This window comes from Rhineura floridana, chromosome 17, assembly GCF_030035675.1.
Source record: "Rhineura floridana isolate rRhiFlo1 chromosome 17, rRhiFlo1.hap2, whole genome shotgun sequence".
In the NCBI taxonomy this organism is placed as follows: Eukaryota; Metazoa; Chordata; class Lepidosauria; order Squamata; family Rhineuridae; genus Rhineura; species Rhineura floridana.
Genome location: NC_084496.1, coordinates 29,719,349 through 29,747,055, shown reverse-complemented (window position 1 = coordinate 29,747,055; position 27,707 = coordinate 29,719,349). Strand labels below are relative to the sequence as shown.

Sequence of the window (27,707 nt, the reverse complement as noted above, 5' to 3'; positions counted from 1 at the left end):
ATTAAGAACCAAATGCCTGGGAGAAATGTTTTTACTTGGTGCCGAAAGATGGATAAGGATGGCACCAGGCGTACCTCCCTGGAGACACCATTCCACAGATGGGGGGCCACCAGTGAGAAGGCCTGTTCTCATGTTGCCACTCTCTGTACATCCTTCAGATGGGGCACATGAAGAATGGCCTCTGATGCTGAGTGCAGGGTCTGGGTTGGTACACGTAAGTAGAGACAGTCCTTGAGGGATTGGGGTCTTGAGCCACATAACGCTTTACAGGTAAAAACCAGCATTTTGAATTGAGGCTGGAAACTATTTGGTAGCCAGTGCAGTTGTGCCAGAATTACTGTTACGTGCTCAAACTGTCTTGTCCTGGTGAGCAGTCTGGCTGCTGAATTCTGCACCAGCTTCCAAAATGTTACACTCCAATTCACATCTCCCCAATCACTGGCCATGGCAGTTGGGCCGGATGGGAGCTAGTATCCGATCATATATGGAGGGCCCGCGGGCTCTCTGCTCTAACCTGTGTGGAGCAGAGATGGGCAGAGAGGGCTACGCAAATCTAGTGCTGTACAAGGATAAATCTGTTGCAAATGTGCCAGAGGTACAGACCAGGCAGGCGCTGGCCATGGCTAAAATGAGCATTCAACTGAACAACTGCAAACCATTTATTTATTTATTTATTATTTTACATTTTGAAAGCATGGGCTCCAGGTGGCATAGAAAACAGTAGAACAATAGATACTAAAATGTGTTACAAAAACCCACATTCAAAATAAACTGCCAAATAGGAAAACTGCCAATCAGGAAAGATACACAAAATAAAATCAACCAGATGTTGCAAATGTCGGGGGGGGGTTGACACTGAAATGCCAGTGGTGTTGGGACCCCATGAATAGATTTGGAGAGGGAGTTCTGTGCATTGGATGCCAACATCTAGAAGTCCCTGTTACTGACAGTCAACTATCCAGCTGCCTCTCGCCTCACCTCCGAAGGCGTGAGCACCCAGAACAAGACCTCTGCAAAAGATCTTGGCAATATTTGACAGCCAAGTACGGAATATTCCAAATAATGGAGGGTGGAATTAGTGTTCATATTTGGTGGGGCAGAGCTGCGAAAGATCATAGCATCATAGAATCGTAGAGTTGGAAGGGGCCTATAAGGCCATCAAGTCCAACCCCCTGCACAATGCAGGAATCCAAATCAAAGCATAAGATAAGGAGTATTTCTGGCTTTCATGTGCAAATTTGGGAGGTGTGTGAGAACCACAAATAGCCCCAGTTAGACACCTTATCAAAATATTGTAAACTGCGGCGCTATGGAGAAAAGCTATACAGGAAGCTATAGCGTGGCTTCAGCTGGTGGGTTGAGACCCACTACTGGGTCACAGCCTGATGTAAAGTGGGACACAATTGCAGCACTACCACCATACAAATATATGAGGAGAAATAAGAAATGGGTTTGAGTTAAAAGGTGGGTCCCAGGTCTGAAAAGGTTGAAGACTACTGCAGTATAAAGTATGTCAGGACATGCAGTATGTTTTTTTTGCTCCAATATTAAATTATGTGGTTTTCATTGTATGTTTTAATTTTATTGTACATTGCTTTAGGGCTCTTTGTCCAAGAAGCAGCATTTAAAAAAACCCAAAATTTAATTACAAGATAATAAAATATTGATATGCCTTAATTATTTACCTCTGCTTACCATGTAAGCTTAAATTAAGTAAATTAAGAGTTATCAAGTCAATAAAACTCTGGGATCAAAGCTAAAACTTCCTTCATGTAGTTCTGTCAAAACAAGTCACTAGTCCTTAGCGACATGAAGGCAAAAAGGTGTGGAAAGAGGGAGGTGGCAGCTGCTGCTTCCTCGCTGCTGTGTCCGGTTCCTCTATTCCTCGGGATTATCAACGGCTCTGGGGACCAACTTCAGCTTGATGGGTTTTTTCGGTTGTATGAAGCCCTTGGTGTCCAATTCCAGAGGGATCTTTTGTCATCAACAGAAAAAAGAGAGAGAAAAGAAAGCAAGAAATGGGTAGTGAATGGGATGAAGCAGGAAAGATACAGCAGGCAACAGCACCGGAAACAATTGGGTAGTGCGCGCATGCACGCACGTGCACACACACACACACACACACACACACACACACACACACACACACACACACACACACACACACATTGTGCCTCTATTTTTCTTCACAGACACAGCATCTGCAGCAGCTAATGAGAGGTAGAGGCACACTCACTGTTGTGCCAATTGCAATGTGCCTCCACTTTTTTCTGAAAATGGGGGCACCCGACGCAACTCAAACTCCACCCCTTTGTACCGTAAAACTTGATCAGATCAACTTGAGTGTTGTGTTTTTTTAAATTCAGCTTTAGGCAGATTTCGCAACTGATTGGAAGATCAACCAGTATGCCTTCCAGGTGTGGCCAATGGAAATGCTTTGCTACAGGCTCAGGCAGAGACAGTGATTGGCCCAACGCTTTGCTGTGGGCGGTCCTGAAAGGTCTGAAGTCAGCAGTGGGGAAAAGAGGTGTGCCCAGCCAAGGTCAAAGTCGCTTAAAAAAGCAGCCAGAAAAAACATTCTTGCTGCTTTTGAAGCTACTAGTATGGCCGCAGCTGAGGACACACAGAAACATCTCAGAGGCTTACTCTCACCTGAAGCGTGAGTGATGACTCCTTAAACTCCATCAGCTGGAGGTCATTCAACAAGGTGCATCTCAAATGGTTTTTTAATTGAAAAATTCCACAGAAGTCAGGATGCTGTTAGGGTTGCCTGATCTCTCCCACGAATGCAGCCAACAGCGGCAGGTGGGCTGGCATTGCTCACTTGCCTTCCCAACACCGACCGAGTGGCCGTGAAGTCAACCCAATGCGGCTGCCACTGTGCCCACGGGGCGCTCTGCCCCTCGCCCCCCTCTCATGAAGTGGCAGCGAGGCTCTGTGTCGGGAAGGCAGGCATTGCCCTGCCTGTGCTGCCCGCAACTGGATGTTGCCCATCTCTTTTTAAACGTTGAGAGCTGCTGTAGCTACTCTGCCTCTTCCCCTGCACCTCCAATGGTCCCTTTGCCCACCCACAGGAACAGAGGAAGCAGACTTATACTGAGTCAGTCCATCTAGCTCAGTTCTGTCTACACTGGAGCAGCTCTCCAGGCTTTCAGGCAAGGTGCCTTTCCCAGCCGTACCTGGAGATGCCAAGGACTGAACGAGGGGCCTTCTGCATGCAAAGCAGGTGTTCTGCCACTGAACTGCAGCCTTTCACCCTTCTCTGCTGCCTTCTGTGGCCAGCAGGACTCTCCTTTTCCTCCACAGCAGCTGGGGGTAGATGCCTCCAGCAGAGGAACGAGGTACAGTTGGGGGGGGGGGAGGGATAAATGTGCATTTATAGCTGGAAATGAGTAGCAAGCAATTCAGTGCTAGGAGAGCAGCCTGCCTCACATCAATACATAAAGAAAAAGTTGCCGCTTACTTGAGTCTCTTTGCAGGGTCGGAAGGAAAATTTCTGCAGCAAGACCACGACGGCCACTTTCAAGATCAGGAGGGCAAAGCGCATCCCAATGCAGTTCCTGGGACCTGCTCCGAAGGGCAGGAAGACGTACGGGTCGATGGCTTCCCTGCTCTCCTTGCTGAACCTGTTTCCAAATCAGGGGAGAGTAGCGTGAGGTGCACAAGGATGCAGTGAGCAAAACACATTTTGTTCCTTTCCTGCTGTCAGGATCTGCACGGCAACCAAAGCTAGTGCTTGAGAATTGTTACCTGCAGAGGAAATTCACTTGGCCAAGTGACTGACCCAAGGCAGCCTTCCCCAACCTCCAGATGGTGTTGGGACCAAAGTCCCCAGCAGCTCTGAACACTGGCCACGCTGGCTGGGAGTCCAGCAACAACTGGAGAGCACCCAATTGAGGAAGACTGATCTGAGGGCAGATCCAAAGGGCCGCAGCTATGAGGCTGGAAACCACTGTCACAGCCCAGGATAGATTCATTGCTGACTGGCTGAATAGGATATTTACTTATTGTTTACAGCAAAACCTCAGTTGAGAAAATAGATGCGCTCCTGGACATTACTTCTTTAACAGAAACTTAGTACCAGAGATAGGAATAACATGGAAAGAAGAGGAAGACGTTCCTACATCCACTCTTAGATGGTGGGAGCAGCTTCAACAGGGGCTTTAAAGGATGCCTACCCGGCACCCCCCCATCTGAATCGTATTGGATCCTTCCCTCCCCAGCTCCAGGAGAAAGCAAGAGATCAAAGCAAAGACACAGTCTTGTCAGTTTATTGATAGCAAAGCAAAGACACAGGGTGGTCAGTTTCACCTTAAAGCAAAGACAGAGGCTTGAAAGTTTATCAATAGCAAAGCAAAGCTGGTCAGTTTCACCTTTAAAAAAACCTTTGATAAAAGGAGATTTTTCCTGGAGGATTCCTCAATTGAGGTATTAATGTATTTGTATCCTACTTTTCCTCAAAGGACCCAAGATGGTGTACATGGTTCCTCTCCCTTTTCATGAGTTGCATGCGATATTAGTCATGCTCAGAGGAGAGCAGGAATTGTATAAGCAGCAATTATGGCACCTTCTCTGGTTCAAACCAAAGAAAAGTATGTATGACCCCACACACTGTACCTTGCATTAACATAAGCTATATGAAAGCTTGAAGTAATTTTTCACAAAAACCACCCCCAGTCCTATCTACTTTGACTTCGGTTCTAAGTAATAAATTTATGGGATCGCAAACACTGCAAGCTATTAATATTCAGCATGGGAAAAACTGTTTTGTTTTGGCAAATGGATTAAACAAAGATATATTATTTCATATGAATAAGCTGTAACAAGCCCTGAATCAAATACGTCTGCTGCTTGTGTAAGTCTCTCCTCATAGCTCCTCTCCCTCCAAGCCTCCGGAATGCTCCATTTTTGGGGCTCTGTCTGCTGGGCTGGCTGACCCTGGCGGACCCCTGGAGGCGCAAGGAGGCTCCTGAAGGAGCCACATCTCTGCTGCAGCAAACGGCTGCTGTTGGTAGAGCCTGGTGCAGCCAGGAGCCTGTCGGCACTTCTGGGGATCTACAGCATCCAACTCACCCCAGGGCAGTGGAAGGGTGAGTTAGACTGTGCCCGAACTCATTAAAAAAAAGCAATTACAAAAATATACCTAGTTCTATCAAAACTAAAAAGGCAACAGTTGCAACCAACAACATACAACGGGGAAGGGACCTAACAAAATATAATTTAACAATGCTAGAACAGAATAGGATCGGCTGTTGGAAAATATTCAGTCGGTATTAATAAGTGCTAACTTGAAGGAAAGCCTTTTCAAATCAATCTTTCAGCGATATCTAACTCCTCAGACTGAGCAAAATGTATCGATACGATTTGTTCTGTTGGAAATGTAAGAGTGCAGATTATATGCATATATTCTAGACTTGCGTCAATGTAAAACCATTCTGGATAGCAATATTGAATATAATACAAGAAATAACAGGATATGCACTATACAGGAAGCCTGTATGTTGCGGTTAGAAGTTACAAGTATGGATCTTCAACTGTTGGGAAGCCTTCTATTGGTCACTAAACTTTAAAACAGCTAAATAATGGAAGAATAAAAGCTGTCCAGTTATTACAGAATAGTTGAGAAAGATGTGGGAAACAGCACTGACGACAACATTATCATAGAGAATAAAGAAAGCTGTAAGTAACAGCCAGCAAGACATATTCATTGAGAGACAGGCCTTATTTATTCAATTTTGGAATGAAAAAGCCATTTCTCCTTGTAAATCCTTCTTGTTAATATTAATAGACTGTCAACATGTAACATCCCTTTTTCCCCCCACCCTCTCTTCCACGCATTTTCTTTTCTTCTTTGATTGTAAAAGAATAAAAAAATTAAGAAAAACAGATTCTTAAGTTTTTTTGGGAAAGTCTGCTTCAATGAAAATATCCCACTGAAGCAGTTTAGATACTGGGAAATGAATGAGAGGAAGTAGTATGGGAATTAAATACTTTGGTTGGATTAAATCTCATTTATGAGTTGGATTGCCATATGGCAAGCTAAGCAATTTCTATCTAATTCTATCTCTTTATTAATCAGATCTTTACATTACTGTCTCACCTCGTTTAAGTTCAGTGGGAAAACATAATTTAATCTTTTCTTTATGGCAAGTATATTGTGGACATGTAATCAGTTCAAGGATATAAATGCGACACAGACATGTTATTTTTCCATTATCAGTAAGAATTCAATTATTTTTTTAAAAAAATCATTCAAAGAGGCATGTCACCACTGGTTGGAGCTTTCATTCAACTATTTTGACAAGCTTTCCATCACTATTTGTACGTAGATGGTATAAGCCATGTTCTTGGTCAGGTCCTGCAGGACAACCCCTCCCCAAAGGATCATGTTTATTGATTCATGATCCTGCCTCGCAGGGCTAACCCAAGATATTTTGCTGCTAGACAGCAGGTTTGCTAAAGTTTCTTTCAAGGGTAGGTGCTCTCCTTGCAATAAGACCATCTCTCATGTGCTCTACTACTGTAAATTTTATCAAGGGGTTAGAGAGTACAGAATGTATCCCCTTATGAGCTGGATTCTTGGTCGATCCTCAGAGTCCCTTTAGAGTATCTTCCTTGGGGAGTAAAAAAAAACCATTACTGAACAGGTGGCAACATAGTTGGATGTGATGTTGTCACCTTTGTTCTTCTAAGGCTGTGACTTTGTATTTTTTTAATATTTTGCCCTTTCACTTGACTGGAATAAACATTTGGTTGCCTGAAGTGAAGGGCTGATGGCACGTTCCCCAATCCATATATTAAAAAAGAGTCTTGAATGCTTTTTAAAAAAAATGTTTTTAAAGATGTTTTGTTTTAATGTATTTTAAAGTCTATTTTTATGATGTTTAAAGTGTTTTTAGTGCTTTTGTTTGCTGCCCTGGGCTCCAGCTGGGAGGAAGGGCAGGATATAAATCAAATAATAATAAATACTAAATAAATAAATAAATATACAAAACCCAAGCAGATTGGCGGTTGTCTCTTATTTCATCACTGGGGGTGGGGCAGAATCCTCCAGTGCACCAGAGGGCAGCAGGCTAGCTCAGAGGGTGCAGGCCAGGCTGTGTGGTGTTCACAGCTCTGCCCACTCCGTGCTCCTGTCCTGAGGCAGCCGCCTTACTCTGTCCAATTGTAAGGCTGGCCCTGCTGCCTTGATCCAGAACAGACCAGGCCCTTTGACCAGCACCATAAATTCTAGCCTGCTTTTTCATGCTTTGAGTCAACAAATGGCTTCTGAATGCGGGATCTTTTCCAACTGAAAAAATCAAAAGATTAATGTCCTGCCTGCATATTTATTCTTCCACTGTGTGTTTATGTGGCTTTGTGCCATTCACCCCATGGCTCTGCTTTCAAGAGCTGGACATAAACGCAGGCCAATGTTTCGGATGCTAAAGCCATCTTAGGTGCCATGTTCTCCAGCACAGTTAATTAAATTCCATGCACAGTTGACAGATGTGGGTGATCAGAAGACCCTGAGTGGCACTGCAGACAGTGGGTGTCAAACAATGACAAATGCATTATTTAGGTGTTATAATAATAATCACACCTGCTCTCTAGTTTCTTCCTCTTCCCCCTGCCGTGGCTTTTATTACTTGGTTTGAGGATAAAGAAGGGCTTTTTTCCTTGCAACTTACCTCTCGGGTCTGTACTCTTCTGGTTCTGGCCAATATTCCGGGTCACGGTGCAAGACAAAGGCGGGGATCATGGTCACGGTTCCTTTTGGGATTGTCACTCCATTAATCTCTATGGTGTTTTTGCAAACCCTTTCAATCCGCCCCCCAGGAGGGTAGAGCCTGAGGGTTTCGTTCACCACCATGTCAAGATACTCCAACTGAACGACAGCTTCGTAGGTGGGTGTGGCCTGCAAAGGAGGAAAATAAAAGGTTGCACGGGGGAGGGGGGAAGGTCAAATAGAAATACTATTGGTCCATATACTGAATGCTATTCCATTGGGCTAAGCATAAATGGTACATGATGCATCTGTCAAGCTTCTGAGATCCCTGAAAGAGCAAGGCTGTCATGTCCATGGAAGCACAGAAAAGCTTGAACATCATGCCTTGGCTTCTTAAAGGTTTGGAGGATGGAAGAAGAATCCAGTTTCTGTCCAGCAATTTTCTATGAGTTTTGTCCCTCCGATTATCCAGGCCCCGATAAAAAAGAAAAAAAATCCATGGTTCACAAACAAATATATCGACTGCAGTTGATATTTTCTGGTCTAGAATTCTCAGACCCCTGATCTTACAGCTTCTTTGATTCAGTAGGCGGGGGAACATAGGAATATTCAGCAATCATACATTTATTAAGGACTGGCCAGGTTTATGGTAACTTAAGGCCCAAGCTTCAGTTCTGTAGTTCCCATTTGACCTCTTCATAAATTCCACAGATTTAAAAACAACATGTGATTGGCATTCCCAGTTCACCTGTGGGCTCTCCATCTTGAATACCTTCATATTTGTTCAGAATGGTAATCATGTATGCCCGGTATAAATTAAGGTGGCTTCAACCTCTTCGCCCCCCCAACCCCCAATTCTACTTCTAGCATGTAAGCCTTTTTTTAGGCTGGGGGTGAGGAACTTGAGACCCTGCAGAGTTATTGGATGACAACTCCCCAAATCCTTCACCATTGCCTATGTTGGCTGGGACTGACAAGAGCCAGAGTCCAAAAAACATTGGAAGGGACACAGATGTCACACCCCTGTTCTAGGCACACCATGATCATGCTTTTCAGGCCATCTCATTACCCATGAGGACTAGCTACTTATTCTTTTTCTAAGCGAGAGACATGTTTCTCATTGCCCAAAACAAAACATAATTCACTCAGATTTGGACATCCACACCACAACTTTTATCATTCTATGAATCTGATGCATACCTGGTTTTATTCCTAAAGTCATGACTCCTAGTTATCTCTATATTTTCCAAGCTCTTACCACAGATACCCCATAGTTCAGCACTACAGTGCACCACCACCACAAGCACTTTTCTGCCATCTAAATATAGCAGATCCCTTAAAAGTAGGTGGTTCATTCTTCCTGAAAATTTATCTTTGAGTGGCCCACCCTCAATTAAGAGGACACTCTTACCTGACTGGCAAGAGCCTCATCCAAGAGCAGATGGCATGTTGGGGCCACTGTGCCCCTCACCTGACCTCTGTACAGCTAAGCCGGTGCAGTGTCCCAGGACAGAGAGGGAGATGGGGGTGGTGGCGGAGATGCTGGCACAGTGCAAATGCACTGGAGCTAAGCTGGTAGCTCTTGCCAGCATGTTTGCACTGTACCAAACTTGCTACCACCGTGGCCCTCCCCATTCTATCCTGGTATGTTGTCGCAACTCAGCTGGAGAGAGGGCCGGTGAGTGGCGCAGCCCCCATCATGCCACCCACTGCTGGCATCATTGATCCCTCCATTGCAGCCTCTGCATAATACACAGTGGCCAATAAAGCTAAGCTACTGCAAATTAGGTTAATGGTCTCCAAAGGGTGAAAACTTTCAGTAAAAATGATTGGATGCCTTCCACCTGTTCCATTTTTTCTAGCTGTGTTCTCAAATTTCAGCCTTCCAAACACAGCACCAGCATGTTTTCAAGATGATCTCGCTAGCCAGGAGGGCTAGATACTTCAAAAAAAAAAAATCCATCTGCAAATTTTGTTCTTTATGGTGCAGATTAGTTGATACCTCCTCAATTGACATCATCCATGGAGACCATAATAGATGGACTTACCTGACTGGGAAGAGCCTCATCGATCTCCTCTTGCAACTTCTGCTGAACATCTGGGTGCGTGGCCAGGCAGTAAGAGAGGAAGTTGAGAGAACTGCTGGTGGTCTCATAACCAGCAAAAATGAAGAGAATGGCCTGTGCTGTGATCTCCCTGTCAGTCAGAACTGCAGAAGAAAATAAATGGGGGAAGAAAACAGAACTTTATGTCAACACTATTAAGAAGCAGCCCTTCATAATCACATCAATACTGTGTATGACATGGTACATGTCTCAAAATCACTTAGGAACCAATCCCTTGGGGGCTGTACTGTGGTGTAATTATTTGGGAGCTTCAAGTATAGAGCTCCTTCAAATTACGTCCCGTCTCAGAACATGATGGTTTCTCTCTCGACACACAGCAAAGATCGGCTCCCATATTTCCAGCTGAAGGGGGATCTAAAATATTAAAAACTAGTTTAGCAGAACAAGCACATTCACCAGATTACACAAGAGCAGCGACAGAAACAGAAGAGTGTTGCCTGTGGACAGACAGGGAAGCCACAAAATGGGGACAGTTACTTCAGGGAATGCTGGGGGGGGTGTCTTTTCTGCCATCCTGAGAGCCCCCCATGTTATTTAGTTAAAAATGAAGTGAAACAATAATTATTTAATAATAAAGACCCTCAGACCACCTGCCCCTTAGGATGATAAAGCAATTCGACTGATAGGTAAGAATGTCAAAGGGACAAATCCCTTTCCTTCCCCACTCCTGCAAAACATGGTGGGGGAATCGCAAGGCATGTGTTAATACTGCAATAATTAATATGAGTTCCAAAAATGTTCTCAAAATACACAACATTTTTGCAATTATAATGTTGAATATATGAGAGTGGCCAAGGATCTTGCTCCCAACTCCCTCCCACCAATTAGTTTTAAAACATGTATTTATTAATATCCCCCTTTTCAACCATCACTTCCTCAAAGCAGCTTATATCCATTTCAAAACACATTTACCCCTACTTCTCATGTTCCACCTGCCTCCCCAGCCCTAAAGATTTAGTAGTTATTGTTCAGCTTTAGCTCATCCATCTCCCCTGCCTTAAAACTATTCCTGCTCGCTATCATTTTTGGAACTGATTCCAAAGCACTGTCTTCTTCACTACAAAGCAGTATTCCTAAACCTAGTTGCATATTCCAAAGGGTCAGGACCCTTAGGCGCTGCCCTTTGGCAGTTGCCCAAAGCCCAGTGTCCCTCAGCCTGCATAGCTTTTTTAATATCCAGTACCAAAGCAGAGAGGAACCAGGTGCACTTTGTGCTTGAGGTTTCTTCTGTTAGTGCATACTTGCCTGAATACTGTGCCTAAAATGGCATTTCTACTCAAAATATAACTCAGCAGGGCCTTCTGTTAGTGGTAAAAAAAGGTAAAGGTGTCCCTGCACTTGTAGTGCGAGTCGTTTCCGACTCTCAGGGTGACGTCTTGCGATGTTTACTAGGCAGACCGTATATATGGGGTGGGATTGCCAGTTCCGTCCCCGGCCTTTCTTTACCCCCCAGCATATGCCGGGTACTCATTTTACCGACCACGGACGGATGGAAGGCTGAGTGGACCTCGACCCCTTTTACCGGAGATTCGACTTCCTCCTTCCGTTGGAATCGAACTCCAGCCGTGAGCAGAGCTTTGGCAGCATTACCACCGCTTACCACTCTGCGCCACGGAAGGTCTTTCTGTTAGTGGTACAACTTGGTAATTTTAGACCCCAGAATTAGTGGTCTTAAGAGGTCCCCCTTTAGATGTATTACTTCAGTTGTGAAGCACACAATCAACATTTATTTTCTCCATAACCGATCGCCCCACCATTCCATGGTTTACTACTGCTACATTCCCAATATAGAAGAGTAAAAAGCCGAACCAAAACAGAGCCTCGGCTCAAAGGTGCCATCTGTCTTTCTACCTTTATATGTACTTGCTTCATCAGAGATGTCACCTGAAATCTGGGAGTCCACCATAAGCTGCAGAAAGTCAACCCTGTTCTGCAGGGAACAGAGACACACAGGCAATAGTTAGCAAGCGAGAACGGTCAATTGCATGCCCGACTGTCCACATGATACCCAAGAAACAGACAGTTCTGTAGAGTTCAGGATGGGTTATTTTGGTGCAGCACCTTTATTTTTGTTTAAAGCTACAGCCTTGACTGCAAATCCATAAAACTGGGAGAGACCACAGAAGGGGCCACACTGACCATGTGATTGTTCTTTTGACGGTCCTTCTTGATGTTTTTGACAGCAGCGGTGAAGAATTTTAGGAAGGAGGTAGACCCCAGGGAGATGTTTAATTTATTCAGCAGAGGCGCGAGAAATGGAAAGACGACTGAAAAAGAGAAAAGCAAAGGTTACCAAACACATATTCAGTAGCACTGCAAGCTTTCATCAGTGCATCAGTCATCCAGATTTCAGGCCACAATCCAATCTATTGGCAAGACAGTGCAGGCTGCAGCAGTTTGGGCTAAGATAGGAGACAGCTGGGTTCAAAGCCTTGCTCTGCTATGAGGCTCACTGATGCTGGGCCAGCCACTCTCTCTCAGCCTAACCCTGCTCACAGGGTTGCTATGAAGATTAAAAAAGTGGGAGTGAGAGGAGAATGACATATGTCACCCTGAGCTCCTTGGGAAAATGGTGGGGGAAATGTAAAGCAATGCAATATTACGAATGCAGACATGAAAATGCAGAGTTCGGTGCGCTTAAAGCCCACTCATTTCAATGGGATTAAGCACGCTCAAATCTGCATTGGATTGAGGCCTTGTAATGCAATCCTGTGTTTACTCAGAAGTAAGACCTGTTGCATTCAACAGGAGTTATTCCTAGGTAGTTGTGTATAGGATCCCAAGCCTTAATTGCATAATTAATTCCAACAGTGGACACAGCAGTCTATTACTGGTTCATGTCACTTCTGCAAGTCGTAAGACCATCCCATCTTATTTCTGCATTTATCTACAATAGCGGGAGAAACTGAAAGTGCTTGCCGGAAAAGGGGAGTTGTTTTTACAACTTTAGAATAGGGAAGGAAGGGTGGGACTGCTGTGGGGGGAAAGCTTGCCCTCTTCCGCTTCATGCTCCTCATCCTGAGATATAACTCCTTTGCCCAGAAATCTTTAGGAAGATGTTACCGCCTTGACATTTCAGCTCAAACCTTGAGACTTCGCAGCCACGTGGCAAGCTTATCTAAGCCTTCGTTGGCACTTTCAGCTCTGCAGACCTAAGCTCTCTGGAGCATATTTATAGACTCAGGAAGATGCAAGCAGTTTAGTTTGTATTGAATCCTTCAGTTTAAAGGCAATTTAACCTGTTCTGAATTTACAGCTTCTGCAAGAAATGACAGCCCGACTTCTGATTTTTCTCTGGCTTTCCCACGGCTGGAATGTAGCCTATTGTACAAAGCAAAGTCATATCCATTGCTGGGCTCACTGTTCCCTCTGGCCACACATGCATGTGGCCCCTGGAAGGTTCCCCATAAGAGAATGTGGCCCTCCAGCTGAAAAAAGTTCTCTATCTGCCCACCCCGCTGCCCACTTTCGCATGTAGAGGCCTCGTACCAATCAGGATCATCAGAGGATTGAAGAAGCTGAACTTGAGAAACGTCTTGATGTGTGTGACAAAAGGATCGTTGGGGTTGTTCATGGAGTCTATGTCAATACTAAATGAGGTGCTGGTTACCACGTCCATGCTGTAGGCCCCAAAGATTCTGTGGAAAAGGGAAGCGATTAAGAGAGTGCAAACACATCAAATGTGGCTGGTTGCACACCCAGAGAACCCCCTCAGCAGGAACTAGTGACATCATGGTGTTCCCAGGCACTTTGAACCCAGCTACATGGTTAGCAAAAACTTGCAATTCAGGCCTTCCTGTACTGTAGAAACACTAAAGGGATGAGACCAAACATGCAACAAAAATTTCTCAGATGAATCAGCTATATTATCAGACTTGCTTTAAGGCTGTAGAACGCTTCATCAGAGAACTAAGAATTTATTTTAAAAAATCCATGGGGAAAAATATTGTACATCATAAACTTTCTTCATTACACTGTTTCTGTTCAATGTTTATGAAATGCACCTATGATCTCCCATTTATTTCTATTGAAAATATATATAGAAATTGTGCATTTAATATTAAAAACACATACTTCACAAAAATCCAAAAAAAGGAAACAGCAATATTCCATTGCGATATTTTTTGGCTCTTTCTTCTCTGGGACTAAAAATAGCACATGGTCAGTCTTTCTTTTTTTAAAAAAAAAACATTTAAAAATCACACATCTAAAATATATATTTTTAGATTGTCACACAGAGGAGAGCCGGGATCTCTTCTCGATCATCCCAGAGTGCAGGACATGGAATAATGGGCTCAAGTTACAGGAAGCCAGATTTTGACTGAACATCAGGAAAAACTTCCTAACTGTTAAGAGAAGTATGAACAATCACCTAGGGAGGTGGTGGGCTCTCCAACACTGGAGGCATTCAAGAGGCAGCTGGACAGCCATCTGTTGAATATACTTTAAGTTGGATTCCTGCATTGGGCAGAGGGTTGGACTCGATGGCCTTATACGACCCGTCCACGTCTACTATTCTACAATTCTATATAGTGAGCAGGACTCCTTTGTTTGCATTCCTCTTCCCCTTGGTTATCTTATTTTTGTTTATGTATAGAGATGTATTTGTTTGTAGGTTTTACATGGAGCATTCAGTCACGTAATTCCCACCTGAACTCTGCAATGGGACACTTCAGAAAGACTCTGCTGCGTGATTTTGCTAAATGTGTAGCTCAGTGCCCAGAGCTCCATCTGGAAGTCTCCTGCAATTTGTTTTCGCTGAAAAATTGGCTGCTTCCCCCCAGCCCTCCCCCCAGGACCAACTCACTCTTTCATGTCTATGGGTTCATCACTGTCCACTTTCTTCTGGACATTCTTCACCAGCATTTCTCCATAACGATTGATGATGGGCAACATCTGAAACACAGACCAAAACCTGAAATGCAACAGACACTTTCGCCATCTGTTAAAATGGAGTCATAAAAACAAGCAGTGGTTTGGAATGGCCACTTACAACTTGCCTCATGGTGTTAAGTGACTGGTCCTCAAGAAAACACTGAGGAGGAGCTGAAGTTGCTTTCTTCTTGGAGCACATCCTCAAGCTTGGATCTGTATTGTTACAAGTTTAACTCACTCCCCAATTTTGTGTGGATCATCAGAATAGCTCAAGCTAGATGGCTGTGGTTCTCATATTGTTTCAGAAAGTGCAAATTTGATAGATTTGGCTTGAAATGCAAACTGAATCAAATTTCTCACCCATCCCTGCTGGTTTTGTAGCTCTCTTGCTGGATGGTAAGAATCTGCTACAGCTGGTTCTGCCCACTAAGGTGAGACCCAGGACCAGCAGGCCTATCAAGGATCCAGGAGGACAGGTAGGGCTATCAGGAAACACGGAAGACAACTGTTCTTATCTCCCTCCCTCATCCCTTGTTCCTTACCACATAGACCTATACTCAGCACCACCCTGAAGCCATTATGCACCCTAAAACATAACCCAGGATCCTTTGCAACATGCATATGTTCCTTTGCAGACAAGCTGATGTGAAAAGAGTTGATAAAAGACAGAAAGTTGGTGTGTGGGAGTGTTTTTGAAGGTTGTCTTTAAACTCACCTATTGAGAATGCACCGTCAAAAGCAGAGTGGCAGCTCTTATCTAGTTTAGCAATGGTGACAAGAGATCAAAGGCGGTGGCCAAAAAATTCACTGGCCAACATTACATTCGAGACTGGAAGGCTCCAGGACTTACCTCCTTCAGTCTCCCGCTGGTGAAGGTGGGAGACAGAACCGTGCGAATCCGCTTCCACTGCTCGTCGGGGGCGATTGTTATTGCTGTGTCCAGCTCGCCATTCAAACCAAAGTCCTAAGCAGTCCAAGATATAAATAAAACAATGCTGGATGCAAGTCGCAGCTGTCATTATAAACTCCTCTTTTTTGTCACACACCCAGTGATTGGCTACGTCTGCAAATAACGCTAAGCCATAGTTAGCACAAACCACAACTCATCTCATGCTCCCTCTATGATGAGCTTCCGCCGGACTTTAAAGACCTGGCTCTTCAGGCAGGCTTTTGGGATGGGTTGAAACTTTTACTGTATGTTTTAATATTTTAATGCTTATGGTATGCTTAACGTCTAATGTATTATTCTGTTTTGTACGTCGCCCAGAGTGGCTGGGTAACCAGCCAGATGGGCGACTAATAAATCCAAGAATGAATAAATAAATAAAAATCTCACGGACAAATTAGATAGGAAAAACTCCTTTGAGATTGTTCAGATGCTCTTGGCATTCCCAGAGTCTAACTAGCTTCCCTCCCTTTCTCCCCATCACACACAAGCCAAATGTGCTGAATGGTCCCTTTAAACATTCCCCTCTCCTCACAAAGCAGCCACAGTCTTCTGAGGGAAGGCTTGCGAAAGAGGTGGCAAGCAGGGGAAAAAGCCTTCTTCAGGAAAAGCATTCATGAGAGTTGCTTAACCTTGCAAGCGGTTTTATTCTCCAGCCGCTCTTGCCTCGTGGCTCTGTAGCACGACAAACATCTGGGCTGGGGGGGGCGAGATACACCATGGTTATGAGAGCATACTGGGTATGGACATTAACAGCAAACCATAGTTAAAACCAGCCACAATTTGCAAGCCACCAGCAAACCATGGCTTCATATCACGGTTTGTTAACAGAAACAAACCATGGTTAGTCTGCTGTGTTGGGTTTGGAAGGTTGGGTAAACAAACCATGGCTTAGCATTATATGTCTTTGTGTGCCTTATGGCATTCTTTACAAAAAATAAAAATAAAAAATCCACTCAACTCTCAGCATTACAATCTACCTTATTGAGCAAAGTTCACTAGTGGGTACCTACCCGGCGGTTAGTAAAATGGGTGTAGAATTCTTTTACCAAGATGGTTTTGATGATGGTAGGATCTAGAATAGCCATCACTGGCTGTCGGCCATCAAAAATCCTAATAGCCCAGAAAAAGAAGAAAAATATTTGCAATTCTTTTTTGAATGGAGCAATCGGTTTGTGACAAGAAACCAAGAGCACAGAACCCAGGGATAGGCTGACTTTAAAACTCCTAGACCGGGTTGTGAGGAGAAAGCAAGAGAGGTAAGAACACTTGTCCCCCATACTCCCTCATAGTCCGGCTGGCCTTTGTTGGGGCAGAACTGCCGAGGGAATGGAACCAGCTATTGCTGACAACTGCTAGCCAGCCAGCGAACTGTTGAGACAAAGAGTGTTGGCCCCATATAGAAGTGCTGAATGGGCCTGATGGGAGGTTTAGTCCTGACGGGAAAGTAAGGAGGGAGGCACCCCAAAAGTATTGCAGACGGAAAGAAGGAAAACCTTCAAAGCGCCTAGGCAGCAAGCAGCCAAAAGTAAAAACAAAAGTGGTTTTATTGCTGTCCGATGTATTTCGAGTGACAAAGACCCTTTATCAAAGGCAGTCTGCAAAAACATACATATGCACACCATTAAAATCAGTTTCCAAACTGTAAATACTGTAAATAATAATACGTGTATACATTAATCTATTAAAAACGAACAATTCCGTAATATGCTGAACACTGGCTACAGAAGCTCTAATCAATAAGGAAAAAGGGAGAACTGGGATGGAATATGATGCGAACTAAAACGTCACTTAAAATGAACCTGAACCAAGCAAAAAAGAAGAAATGCAAAGGTAAAACATCGGATACATTCAACACACTGTTAATCTAATCGCTATCTTGAACTGAATGTGTTGAATGAGGCTGGCTCTAGGTGAAGAGAAAACCAGAAACAAAACATCTAAAAATAATTGGAACTGGGAAGGAAAATAAAGGCAAGTATGAATATGAACTGACATACAGCCAAAATTCTTGCAGGGCTGCCTCTGATTTAAATGCACAGGAAGTAGACCCGATTGTCCAGAGGGTTGGAAAAGGGTAGGCATTTGCAGGAGTGTGTACTTGCAGTAGCTATGCCGTTTCCTCTTACTGCTTTTGGTGCATTTGTTCCATCCCATGCATGAATATATATCCCACCCTTCCTCCCAGAAGGAGCCCAGATAGCAATGGACACCTCTATTCTCTCCACTAACCAACCTTCATCCTAGAGAATTCATTCTGTGGGAGACTCACCCCCAGATTTTGCCATACTTCTGATAACACCTCTGGTCAAAATTCAGAATTCCCTGCAAAGGTAAAAAGAGACATCAGGGAAATGAGCAACACGCAAAGGAGAGATTCTGCAAGGGAAATAGCATTCCATCTCCAAACCACTCTGCTATTTTTTAGGATTTAGGGCAGCCTTCACCAGCCTGGTGTCCTCTAGATGTTTTAGACTGTAACTCCCATCAGATGGGAGTTGTAGTTCAAAACAGAGGGACCAGGCTGGTGAGAGCTGATGTAGGGGCTGTAAAACATTTTTGTTTTGTATCAGAAGCAGCCGAAACGCACTGCCAGAAATGTGATGTTTCCCCTGTCACCTGACTGTTAAAACATACATGGAAAATTGTTTTCAAACACCCATATCATAATCTCCTACACATATAAAGTCAACACTGACAGCCAATTAAGTTGTAGAGAACTGAATGTTGGGCTGTGAAGAGCTGGGTTCAAATCCCTGCTCAGCCGTGAAAACTCAGTAGGTGGTCTCGGGTGGGTCAAACGTCAAGGTTTGTTGTAAGGACAAAAATGGTACAACTCTTGGGCAAAGGGTGCAGTACAAATATGGCAGATAAGGAAGCCTAGGAACCTTCTCTCCAACCCACTTAACTTTCTGTGCGTAAATAAACTTCATTTAGGTTGCAATCCAAAACACGCTTACCTGGGAGTAAGTCCCACTGAACCCAATGGAGCTTACTTCTGAATAGACATGTACTGGACTGCAACCTTGGTTTTATTTTGACAAGCTTTTTTTTAAAAAAAAAACCCAGTTATTTCTTTTTACTGCTGCCACTGCTTTTACTGCATTTTTAAATCATTTTATTATACTTTAAAAACTGTTTTGTCATACTGATTTTAGTTTTTTAACCTCCAAGTTAGCATTTGCTTTGAAAGGTGGGATATACATTTTTGGACGGACAGGTAAATAAAAACCTTTCACTTGAGAAGATTTTCAGACAACCAGCCCCCCGCTCCCAGTCCATTCTACAAGTGGTAGAGTCTTTCATGTGCTCAGGCCAAATGTTTCAACCAGTTTTCCTTTTATTTTAGTTTTTTGTATGGGGCAGGCTGGGAGAGACTCACAATGATATAGTTTGAAAGCCACTGGCCCAGGGGGCATGGGACTCTGTGGCACACAGATGCCAATAATAGTAGAGGAAGAGACTGTGGCACTCCTGGGCTGAAGCACAAGGACTTGGCTACAGCACAGAATTCAGCCAATAGCCATGCCCTGCTTTGCTGCTGCACGCTTGCTGGCTCGGTAGCCCACAGACAAAAGCACTCAAAAGCAGCATGCAGGAGCTGAATATATACTGTAATGCACACGAGAGCACGAATATATTGTGGGCTTGATTTACAAAATCCCTGGCGAAAAACTTGACTGCCACCTACGAGTTGAAGTTCATGTGACTCTGCTGGGCAATTGAGCCTTCACAGGCAGTCTCCAGTGTGCTTGCTAAGACTAGCAACTAGTCCTTGGTGCAAACCCAAACTAAAGAATCCTTTTACCTCTGCAACGTACACTTTATTTGTTTAAACACACTATTACACTGCTTTTTAATGCAGGCGTTTGCAAGGCGGTTGGCCTACAGTAAAACAACGTAGTTTTTTACTACATAAAATGGCAGAGCAAATTGATACAACAATTCAAAAAACAAAAGTAACTACGAAGTTAAATCTCAAATGTATTAAAATATTTTTACTTGTCTCCGAAATGAGCAGCTAAGGCCATACGCAGAGGATACGCAAGACACAGGTCCACTCCCAAGCCACCTCCCCAACACCTCAAGACCCCATCAATTACCCTCTAGGGCTGGTGTCGGGAAACTCAGGCCCTCCAGATGCTGCTCAACAACATCTCCCATCACCCCTGGCCACTGGCCATGCTTGCTGGAGCTGATGGATGTTGCAATTCTGCAACACCTGGAAGACTGAAGGTTCTCTACACCACCTCTAGGGCAGCTGTCCCGTGAATTGCTCCCAGATACTCACTTTCCGGTATTCGAGAAAGGTCCCAATAAAAGGCAAAGGCCTTGGGCCAGGAATTCCCAGCTTTTTAAAGAAACTGTACGGCCAGATCCCATAGCTGAAAAGATAAGCCGTGAGAGAAATCAGTGAGGACAGCCAATTTAAGAGGCATCAGAACAAGAGCATGTCCAGAAACGAAGAAGTGGATGAAAACCACAATATTCCAGCTATCCTGGCCTTGCACTTAACAACTCATCTAACACCCACAGATAACCAGTAATTCCATGCAGGTAACTGAGTGGGCTGGCAGAGGATGGATGGGTCACATGTAAACCACTGAAGAACAAAACTGGCTTTCTCCATGACCAGCTTGGAAACTCAGGAAGGTGGCACAACAAACCATCAACCCTCCACCAGGCTGCATTGTAGAAACATATACATACTTTAAAAACTAGCCTAGAAAGGTAATAGCTTGCAGGTGGACAGGGTAGGTGTCAGGGCAGGACTCTGGGTCAGAAATCCAAGGCCCCTCTTTGCAGAACTTATTTATTATTTATTTTATTTATTAAATCTGTTAGTTGCCTTTTTTTGGCAAAAGTGAACCCAAAGCAACTAACAATCAATAAAAAATTAAAACTAGCATAAAGACTAAAACAAAACAACACACACACACACATATAAAATATATAATACATAAATATAAAAAACACATAAATATAACAGCGATGGAACAACTCTCCCCCTACAACATCAAGAGCCCTCCAAAATCCTCCCAAATTAGGAGCCAAATGCCTGGAAGAAGGGCAATGTTTTTGTTTGGCACCTAAATGTAGGTAATGATAGTGCCAGGTATGCCTCCCTGGGGAGAGCATTTCATAAGCAGGAGGCCACCACTAAGAAGGCTTGCTCTCATGTCACCATCCTCCGCACCTTCCTTGGAGGGGGCACATGAAGAAAGGCCGCAGATGCAGAGTACAGGAGGGCTCTCAAATGCAGCAGGAAGGGCTTACCACCTTTTGGAATTATACACGTTGCCATCTAAGGAGTAAGACCACTAAGTCTGGTCTGTGTTAGAATTGCTTGTAATATCTTTTATTATATTTAACCCTTTTTAAAAAAGATTTTTTTTTAAAAAAATTAAATGTTTTTAACGTTGTTTTGTTTTAATTATTTTAAGGTCTTTTATGGTGTTTTTAGTGTTTCTGTTTGCTGCCCTGGGCTCCTGCTGGAAGGAAGGGTGGGGTATAAATAAAATAATAAATAAATAAAATAAGTCCAAAATCTAAAATAGCCTAACTGCACCACTGATAATGGCTTACCTTCCTCCACAGCCGGTACGAAAACATAAACTACTAGCCTCTTAGCAGACTAGGAAAAATGCTTGCAGGTTAGTAAATGCTTTGTGGACTTGCTGGCAAAGTCGAATAGTTCCCTGCTCCACTGAGACCTCTTGGCACCTGCCCCTTCCTAATGGGGTGGAAAAATACTGAACAAGGGTGCAATCTACCCAGATCCCTCGGCCTCAGTGTAGGGACCAGGACTGTGAACTGAGGAAGGAAGAACAACTGAAGGGTGCAATTGCCTTTGCCAGCCTAGTGCGCACTGGCTGGGGTTGATGGGAATTGTGGTCCAAAACATCTTGAGGGCACCAGGCTGGTGAAAGCTGAAGAGCAGGATGGCTGACTGTGAAAAATGTTGAATGAGACCCACTCCACAAGCTGCTGAGATCCAGCATGGGCACCATTTCAGCATTCTGCCTAAGGTACCAACTGTCCGAGATTGTTCTGTCTCAGAAGACGTGGGAAAAAGTCCCCACCCGACCCCAAAAAGGGTCAACCAAAATGTCCAAGGAGTTGAAGCGCCTTCTCTGCGAGATCTGCGAGAAAAGGCATTTGGGTTTGTTTGTTTCTTTAGAAAGAAAACTACGAAACATGGTCAGGACTGAGGTTTGCAAAGTTGTGCATGGTGTGTAGGAAGTGGATGGGGGAATTGTTTTTCTCCCCCTCACAGACCACAAAATTTGTTAGGCTGCAGAAATGTTTACGTACTTACCTCCTGGAGACTGGTGGAGAGAAAATGAGAGCAGCTTCCCTCCTGCAATTGCCCTCTGCAGTTCAACGCTGGATGCCGAAGACAGGCCTTCCCTACTCTGGCAGCCCACTTGGCTTAAATGTTGGGCTCGGAGAGAGGGGAGCCCTAAAGCTCCGTTTCTGACTTTCTGTTGTTAGATAGAATGAGACTGCATGTAACGTCATGGCTGGGGTGCTCTAGTAGCTACGCTGAAACGGCTTTAATTTTTCTTCTACTCTTGCAGTATTGATTGGATGTGTAATGCGGCTTCTATAATATGTTTTGTTATATTTATAGTGTTATATTTATAGTTTTTGTGTTGTAAGATTTGCTATTTGTTATTTCTCTATTATGGTTTATTATTTTGTTTGAATTGCTTGTAATTGTTTTTGTTGCAAGCTATTTCAATTATTGTGTTCTTGCTTCCTTTTTGTAAGTCACTTTGAGATCTATTGTTGAAAAAAAGTGACTAATAAATGCTAGTAATAAATAAATAAAGCTCCACCCCTCCTCTGCCAGTCCGCTCACTCGTCTGCCTGCAGTTCCTCTTTACCGATGGTGACCACTCTGGTCCTTAAACACAGTCCTTTTGGGGAAGGTCCACCACTCAGTGGGTAGAGCATCTGCCTTGCACGCAGAAACCCCCAGCCTCAGTCCCTGGCAACTCAGGTAGAGCTGGGAGAGGACCCAGTCTGGGACAGCTGCTGCCAGTCAGTGCAGACAACACTGAGCTAGATGGCCAAGTCGTCTCACTCAGTACAAGGCAGCTTCCTGCTCCTACAAGGCTTCCCTCTCTCATAAAGCCAGAATGTGAACAGGGAAATGAACATACTACTTTACGCAGCATGCAATCATCAGTGAAATTCACTGTCACGCAATGTGGTACCAGCTTTAGATGGTTTACAAGGGGAAATAAGGCAAATGTATGGGAAATGTTTCAGTGGGCCCATCCATATCTCCTTTTCATCTGCAATCTCACCCGCTTGTGTGTCCATTAATTTGCGGGTGTCCATATACATTCCCCGCCATTTCAGACTTTCTCCTTGTTAAACCTGCACTTCCCCAACCATGCTATAAACCAATTTTTTTTCTCTCCCAATTAGTAACCACTATAACCTATGTAGGCTGGTCTAGCACAGAGGGCAGGAGAGCCTGGCTGGGAGTCCAGAGTCTGTGAGTTCAAATCCCCACTCCTGTCTCCTGGGTGTCAAGGGCCAGCTAAAGATCACCCCACAGGGAGTGGCTCAGGGGTTACGTGCCCTGCCACCTGTGCAGCCATGGGCAAGCTGCAGAGTCCCAAGGAGCCCAGTTGTCCTCCAGCTGGCAGTTGCGGACAAGGAAGGGGCTGGCCTGTGCATCTGTGGCAAGCTGAGCAGGCCGTAGCCAGCTGGGGAGGACTAGCCTCAGAGGGAAGCAATAGTAAACCTGCTCTGAATACCACTGACCATGAAAACCCTATTCATAGGGTCGCCATAAGTCAGGATCAACTTGAAGGCTGTCCCACTTCAACTTCATAACCTCTGTAGCAAGGACATCTTTTTTGTATTATGGGCGGATAACTGGCTGAGATCTCACCCTCTGACCATGCCTCCTCTTCCTTGCTTACAGTTCATTCCTGCCTCTGGTACTGAACCATATCACTTCCTCCTTCTGGCTCCTGCAGCACTGCTTTTTTAAAATTTATTTTAAACCACTCTTTTGCAATCAAACGTAAAATCAAATGTTTAATGAATCACGTTTCCACTTAAAAGCCATTTTGCGATATTATGCAAACAAAGGCCAATAGACTGGCAAACCACGCATGCGTGTTAATTCAAAAAGTCAGATATGTTTTTGCACTCTTCTGGAAAAGTGGAGGAAAAGCAAAGTACAGTTCTGGACCAATCACCGTAAAAGGGTCGACTTGGGGGTATGACTTAGGGGTGCAGAAGTGAATTAGACCAAAAACAATTAACACCTGTGTGCATGGACGTGAAAATTCAGGTTTTAAAAAATAAATCCAAGCACAAACAGAACATGTATAGATCTTGAGGCCACTAACCGAATATGGAAAACACAGATTTTTAGGTTAGGTATGGATGGGCCCGAAGGGAGTAGAAAAAGAGGAAGGCCAAACAAGAGATGGATTGATTCCATAAAGGAAGCCACAGACCTGAACTTACAAGATCTGAACAGGGTGGTTCATGACAGATGCTCTTGGAGGTAGCTGATTCATAAGAACATAAGAAGAGCCTGCTGGATCAGGCCAGTGGCCCATCTAGCCCAGCATCCTGTTCTCACACTGGCCAACCAGGTGCCTGGGGGAAGCCCGCAAGCAGGACCTGAGTGCAAGAACACTCTCCCCTCCTGAGGCTTCCGGCAACTGGTTTTCAGAAGCATGCTGCCTCCGACTAGGGTGGCACAGCACAGCCATCACGGCTAGTAGCCATTGATAGCCCTGTCCTCCATGAATTGGTCTAATCTTCTTTTAAAGCCATCCAAGCTGGTGGCCATTACTGCATCTTGTGGGAGCAAATTCCATAGTTTGACTATGCGCTGAGTAAAGAAGTACTTCCTTTTGTCTGTCCTGAATCTTCCCACATTCAGCTTCTTTGAATGTCCACGTGTTCTAGTATTACGAGGGAGAAAAACTTTTCTCTATCCACTTTCTCAATGCCATGCATAATTTTATACACTTCTATCATGACTCCTCTGACCCGCCTTTTCTCTAAACTAAAAAGCCCCAAATGCTGCAACCTTTCCTCGTAAGGGAGTCGCTCCATCCCCTTGATCATTCTGGCTGCCCTCTTCTGAACCTTTCCCAACTCTATAATATCCTTTTTGAGATGAGGCGACCAGAACTGTACACAGTATTCCAAATGCGGCCGCACCATAGATTTATACAACGGCATTATGATATCGGCTGTTTTATTTTCAATACCTTTCCTAATTATCGCTAGCATGGGTCGCCATAAGTCAAAATCGACGTGAAGGCACATAACAACAACAACAAATGGATGGGCCAAATATGTTTTAAAGTCTTTCGTTTTTAAAATGTTTTAGAGAAGTTTTTTTTAGTGTTTTTGTTTGCTACCCTGGGCTCCATGTGGGAGGAAAGGCGGGATATACATGTAATAAATAAATAAAACAAAATAAATAAATGTGTGGAGGAGACACCATGCGAGACTAGCCAGGCCTTTGGTCTGATTCAGGTAAGTCTCCGTGGGCTTTTAAGGTTGGCCTGTGGAAACAAAGTCCTGTTGCTCTACAAGGTCCCAAGTTCCAGCGAGGCCTACAGTAAACAGTCTGTTTTGCTCCTTGCAGCTTCTGTCGTTATTCTGTCGTACACTGGACTTCCAACACCCGCAACCAGGCTTGGCATGGAACGAAGATCAGATTAGAGCTAAGGAACAGGCCCTTTAAAGGCTACAATAGGTCCAATAGAAATTCAACAGGTGCCACTTTTCCAGCAACAGAAATATAGAGCTGGCAGAACTGCACCTATGGGACTTCTGCCTGTCCCATGCCACAGGAAGCCCCCTGGAGTGGCACTGTGCTTAGCCTGTGTTGCTGTAACATAAAGGGGATTGCAAGGAGGATGATCAGATGCAAGAGGGTGGGGAAGGCTCCTGTGCCTTTTAAAGCAGCAGAACAGAAAAGGGGAAGCCGGCAGTGCCTTGCTGAGCGCCCCCATCCTGTCCAACGGTCTCTCTCTTCTGTCACTTTGAGTCCCTACAGGACCTCCTTGCAAGTTACAACAACGGGGGCAGTGTGACGTAGTGGTTAGAGTGTTGGACCTGGGAGACCAGGGTTCGAATCTCCACACAGCCATGAAGCTCACTGGGTGACCTTGGGCCAGTCACTGCCTCTCAGCCTCAGAGGAAGGCAATGGTAAAACCACCTCTGAATACCACTTACCACAAAAACCCTATTTATAGGGTCGCCATAAGTCGGGATCAACTTGAAGGCAGGCCATTTACATTTATTTAAAAGGAAGCTGCCTTGTGCTGAGACAAGCCACAGGTCCACCTAGCTAAGTACTGCCTACACTGGGGTGTAGTCGTCCAGGGTCATGGGGTGGTGGTGGTGTCTTAGAACCTTTGCTTTTTTGAAAGCAGGGTCCCAATGTCTCCAGCATCCTCTGTGCCAATCAGCATGAAAGGGGAGCGTCATAGCCACTGCTTCCTTGACCTTTCCTGCTGACTGAAGCCAATGAGAGTGAAGGGAGGTCAGTTAGCCACTGAGAAGAGTCTTCTCAGTGGCTTAGACTCTCCCCTTTCATGCTTATTGGCTCCTAGAGATGTCTTTTGTGGGAGAAGACATTAACAAAGATCTCATTCTCAAACCCCGCAACAAAAAAGGGGAAGGGGAGTGGCTATGACTAACATAAGGGGAATTTGCCACTAGGCTACTGTGCCTACGCTGATCGTCAGCGGCTCTCCAGAGTCTCTCTTGGAGACAAGCAGATGCTGCTGCCGCCAGCGCTGGGGTTTAAACCTGGCTCCTCCCGCCTGCCAAGCGGGCACTGTGCCACTGAGCTTCTGCAGCCCTTTCCCGCAACACTTTGCCAACAAACAAGACCCTTCCTGTCAATCCGCCCCACCCACCCCGGGCTGCCCCCCAAAGCAGCAGATCCCCGAGCCGCCCGCTTCCCGGGATGGTACTCACAGCACAAAAAGGGCCAAGAAGACCAGGATGAGGACCCAAGTTTGGAGGGAGAAGCTGGGAAGGAAGGAGAGGAGCCCCATGGCACTAGTTCCCGGCGCGGCCGCCGCCTTCCGTGCTGGTCCGAGGGCAGTTGTTGCCTTTCTCCCAGGCTCGGTCTCCGAGGCACCCTTGGCCGCCCCACCTTAGCGCGTCACGTGAAGCCGGCAAGGGTGTTGTTGGCGCCTGTTATGTAAGGCGCCCTCCCTCCCAGCCCGGGATCGCGACCTCGGGAAATTTCGCTTTCGCTTTCAAACGGAAAGGGCCGAGCCTCTTAAGGCAAAGCTGGCAGGCAGGCGGTGGGTGCACTGGTGCTGCAGACTAAGGCTGCAATCCAAAGCACGCTTACCCGGGAGTAAGTCTCATTGAACCCAATGGAGCTTGCTTCTGAGTAGGCATGTAACTGGATTGCAGCCTAAGCAAACTCTCGCCTCTGGCACGCAGTTCACTTTTGGGCACGCTTCTCTGGGCTCGCCATGCAAGTAAGCCCTATTGAATTCAGTGGGGCTGACTCCCGGGTTTGTGGGGTGAAGGATGCAGCCTTAGCCCCAAGGAGGTAAAGAGTGATGGACTGCCTTCCAGTCGATCCCGACTTATGGAGACCCTATGAATAGGGATTTCATGATAAGCGGTATCCAGAGGGGGTTTATCACTGCCTCCCTCTGAGGCTAGTCCTCCCCAGCTGGCTAGGGCCTGCTCAGCTTGCCACAGCTGCACAAGCCAGCCCCTTCCTTGTCGGCAAGTGCCAGCTGGGGGCAACTGGGCTCCTTGAGACTATGCAGCTTGCCCACAGCTGCACAGGTGGCAGGGCACGTAACCCCTGAGCCACTCCCTGTGGGGTGATCTTTAGCTGGCCCTTGACACCCAGGAGACAGGAGTGGGGATTTGAACTCACAGACACATAAAGAGTGAAGGTGGGCTTAAGAGGAACAATCCGAGTTAGGGCAACTAAAGCAGCACAGTATGCATTTGGGTTGCTCTTGGGCGGAATAACCCCTTAAGGCCTTTCCCAACTGGTGTGCCTCCAGATGT

The 27,707-nt window shown here is 45.1% G+C and overlaps 1 protein-coding gene across 1 annotated transcript; it reads right to left on the bottom strand.

Moving 5' to 3' along the window:
• Positions 1-653: 653 nt before the first annotated feature.
• On the bottom strand, positions 654-26,925 carry LOC133371682 (cytochrome P450 3A29-like). Its single transcript, XM_061599328.1, has 13 exons — positions 26,640-26,925; positions 19,947-20,040; positions 17,928-17,980; positions 16,669-16,768; positions 15,560-15,673; positions 14,642-14,730; positions 13,324-13,472; positions 11,974-12,101; positions 11,686-11,764; positions 9,757-9,917; positions 7,671-7,897; positions 3,464-3,626; positions 654-1,974 (listed from the first exon to the last, which is right to left on the bottom strand). Exons 1-13 carry the CDS (start codon positions 26,717-26,719, stop codon positions 1,879-1,881), a joined length of 1,533 nt encoding a protein of 510 aa, XP_061455312.1. The 5' UTR covers positions 26,720-26,925; the 3' UTR covers positions 654-1,878.
• Positions 26,926-27,707: the final 782 nt, after the last annotated feature.

Excerpts from the sequence above, each read along its gene's own strand:
- LOC133371682 (XM_061599328.1), bottom strand. The coding sequence starts at position 26,719 with ATGGGGCTCCTCTCCTTCCTTCCCAGCTTCTCCCTCCAAACTTGGGTC. Across the intron at positions 20,041-26,639 it reads TTCTTGGCCCTTTTTGTGCT|CTATGGGATCTGGCCGTACA; the intron begins GTGAGTACCATC and ends TTATCTTTTCAG. Across the intron at positions 3,627-7,670 it reads GAAGAGTACAGACCCGAGAG|GTTCAGCAAGGAGAGCAGGG; the intron begins GTAAGTTGCAAG and ends ATTTGGAAACAG.